The 3,023-nt window shown below is 63.7% G+C and overlaps 1 protein-coding gene across 1 annotated transcript; it reads left to right on the top strand.

Annotated features, from left to right (window-relative positions):
- Nucleotides 1-231: 231 nt before the first annotated feature.
- On the top strand, nucleotides 232-2,379 carry LOC101784847 (3-ketoacyl-CoA synthase 6). Its single transcript, XM_004965122.2, has one exon. It carries the CDS (start codon nucleotides 329-331, stop codon nucleotides 1,802-1,804), a length of 1,476 nt encoding a protein of 491 aa, XP_004965179.1. The 5' UTR covers nucleotides 232-328; the 3' UTR covers nucleotides 1,805-2,379.
- The last annotated feature ends 644 nt before the right edge of the window (nucleotides 2,380-3,023 follow it).

Raw genomic sequence — 3,023 nt, 5'->3', positions numbered from 1 at the left:
AAATTTTGTATAATTCGCATATATGGCCTTGCCCTCGGAATGATGGGCGTCCATGAGTGCGGCCAAGCAATGGCTTTAATTAGCGGCATCATTTCATCAGATTTATCGGTGAACGATGCTGTGCGCTAGCCTGTTCGAGTAAAGGCCCTCGTGGCCCACCAACGTGCGTTGGTAATGCCCTTCCCCTTGCTCGGGCTTCTTGATCTCACTCCCGCGCTTTAAATCCTGCCATCCCCTCCCGCCCCCCAAGATCAGCATACGCCACAGCCTGCCACACTCCACAGTGCCACTCGTCTCGCTCGGAGCCTGCTGTTCGCACGCGCGCAGCATGGGCTCGCCGGCGGCGCACCAGCTGAAGGAGCTCAAGCCGCTGTACCAGCACGTGGTGAACAACTTCGTGGCCGTTCTCGCGGCGCCGCTGGCCGTGGCGGCCGCCGTCAGCGCGGCGCGCGCCGGGCCGGAGGAGCTCCTCGCCAGGGTGCAGGCGCTCCGGGTGGCGTACGTGTTCCTCGCCGTGCTCGTCCCCGCCGCGGCGGCGGCGCTGTACCTGATGCTGCGGCCCCGGCCCGTGTACCTGGTCGACTACGCCTGCTTCCGCACGCGGCCCAACTGCCGCGTCCCCTTCGCCACCTTCCTTGAGCACGCCAAGCTGGTGACCTTCGTGGAGGGCGCCTCCATCGACGAGCGCAGCGTCCGGTTCATGACCCGGCTGCTTGAGCGCTCGGGGCTCGGGGAGGAGACCTGCCTTCCCCCTGCGCACCACTACATCCCCCCGTACCGGAACATGGAGGCCTCCCGCGCCGAGGTGGAGCTCGTTATCTTCTCGGCCATCGACGACCTGCTCGCCAAGACGGGCATCAGTCCGAGCGCCATCGACATCCTCGTCGTCAACTGCAGCCTCTTCGCGCCCATCCCGTCCTTCACCGACATGATCATCAACCGGTACGGGATGCGCCCGGACATCCGCAACGTGCACCTGTCCGGGATGGGGTGCAGCGCGGGGCTCATCTCCGTGGGGCTCGCGCGCAACTTCCTGCAGGTGGCTCCCAAAGGCGCGCACGCGCTGGTGGTGTCGACGGAGACCATCACTCCCAACTACTACGTGGGCAAGGAGCGCGCCATGCTGCTCCCCAACTGCCTCTTCCGGATGGGCGGCGCCGCTGTGCTGCTGTCGACGTCGCGCGCCCGGGCGCGGTTCCGGCTGGCCCGCGTGGTGCGCACGCTGACGGGCGCCCAGGACAGCGCGTACCGGTGCGTCTTCCAGGAGGAGGACGGCGAGGGCCATCGTGGGATCAACCTGTCCAAGGACCTGATGACCATCGCGGGCGACGCGCTCAAGGCCAACATCACCGCCATCGGGCCGCTGGTGCTGCCGGCGTCGGAGCAGCTGCTGTTCGCGGTGTCCTTCATCGCGCGCCGCGTGCTGAACCGCCGCGTGAAGCCGTACCTGCCCGACTTCCGCACGGCGTTCGAGCACTTCTGCATCCACGCGGGCGGCCGGGCGGTGATCGACGAGCTGCAGCGAAGCCTGGGGCTGTCGGACGAGGACGTGGAGGCGTCGAGGATGGCGCTGCACCGGTTCGGGAACACGTCCAGCAGCTCGGTGTGGTACGAGCTGGCGTACACCGAGGCCAAGGGACGGATGAGGAAGGGCGACCGTGTGTGGATGATTGGGTTCGGGTCGGGGTTCAAGTGCAACAGCGCGGCGTGGGAGTGCATCGAGCCGGCGCGCACCGCCGAGGGGCCATGGGAGGAGAGCATCTGCCGCTACCCCGTCGACATCCCGGAGGTGCTCAAGCACTAGCTAGCCGTTGCTGGCTGCCGACGCCGACGCCTCCTGATCTGCATGCAATCTATCTCTTTCCTCTCCCCGTATCGATCCTTGTGTACACGTAGGTAACTACACCGCGCGCTGTCACGTCCCGTCGTCTCGCGCATATGCATGTCGTCTCCCCTCCGAAACTGGCTCGTGGTGGATCGCGACCGGCGTGCCCGTGACGAGGGAGGAGGTCTCGGACGTGACAGTGTGTCGTGGTGGCCGTGTCCGGGCCGGACGCGTTGAATGCCGAGCCTGACGCGGTCCTTGTGTGCTCCGCCGAGCGCGGGGTAGGTGGTTGTGCGCGGGTACGCCGGGTTAAATCCCGGCCATTTACACACGTATAGTACTCGTGGTCCTTCCAGATCACATTATGTACCCTTTCTTCTTTTTTCTTTTACTCCTTTTTTTCCTCATTTGTTTGAGCCACTAATAATTTTACGTTGTCTCCATTGGAAAACAAGGCAAAAAAATGTACTGCGCAAAAAGCTGGATCCATATCCATCACATTACTACAGCATTGTACCTGAATTATTTATGAAGTGAAGTTACTCCCGCTGCCACTGCCATAGATGATCGATAGATGCATGGATGGGCACGCGCCGTGCTGTGACTTGATTTCTGAGGGCTGAGGCTCTCGTCGCTCCCTCGCTGCGGTTCTTACCGCGTCCACGCCCTCTGCGCCTGCCTTATCGCCGGCGCCCGTCTTCAATCCTTGCCGTGCCGATCGATCCTGGGCTAGCTGCTGCTCCTGCTCCAGCGAGACCGCCCGGCCGGCGACCTGCCATCCTTCATCTTGAGCCTGCCGCCGCTGGCAGCGTTCTCCTGCCACGCCGAGCGGAGCTGAGTGGCTCCATGCAACCCGGCAGCAGATGGTGGCCGCTCCCTCCCTACTCCGCCGTTACTAAAATGTGAGGAGGCATGGGGAGGCGCGCAGAGGGGGTTAGGTTGTGGCCGGCCGGGCCGCCATGAATGCCCGGCGGAATCTCGCCAGTAGTCGCCGGCCGCGCTCGCGCTGTGGCAGCGCCCTACCGCTGCTATTATTGAGCCCGCGAAGATGTCGCATCGCACCTAGCTAGAACGCGTTCGGTCGTTCGGATCGATCGGGCGGGGGCGTGCATGTGCATGTGCCATAAAATCGACCGGTTCGTGCTTGCCAGCCAGCCGGCGGGAGGATCTGAATCCCTGCAAAGCATTACATAGATTC

The sequence above is a fragment of the Setaria italica genome, chromosome IV (assembly GCF_000263155.2).
Source record: "Setaria italica strain Yugu1 chromosome IV, Setaria_italica_v2.0, whole genome shotgun sequence".
NCBI classification, from domain to species: Eukaryota; Viridiplantae; Streptophyta; class Magnoliopsida; order Poales; family Poaceae; genus Setaria; species Setaria italica.
This window is presented reverse-complemented; position numbering and strand designations above follow the sequence as displayed.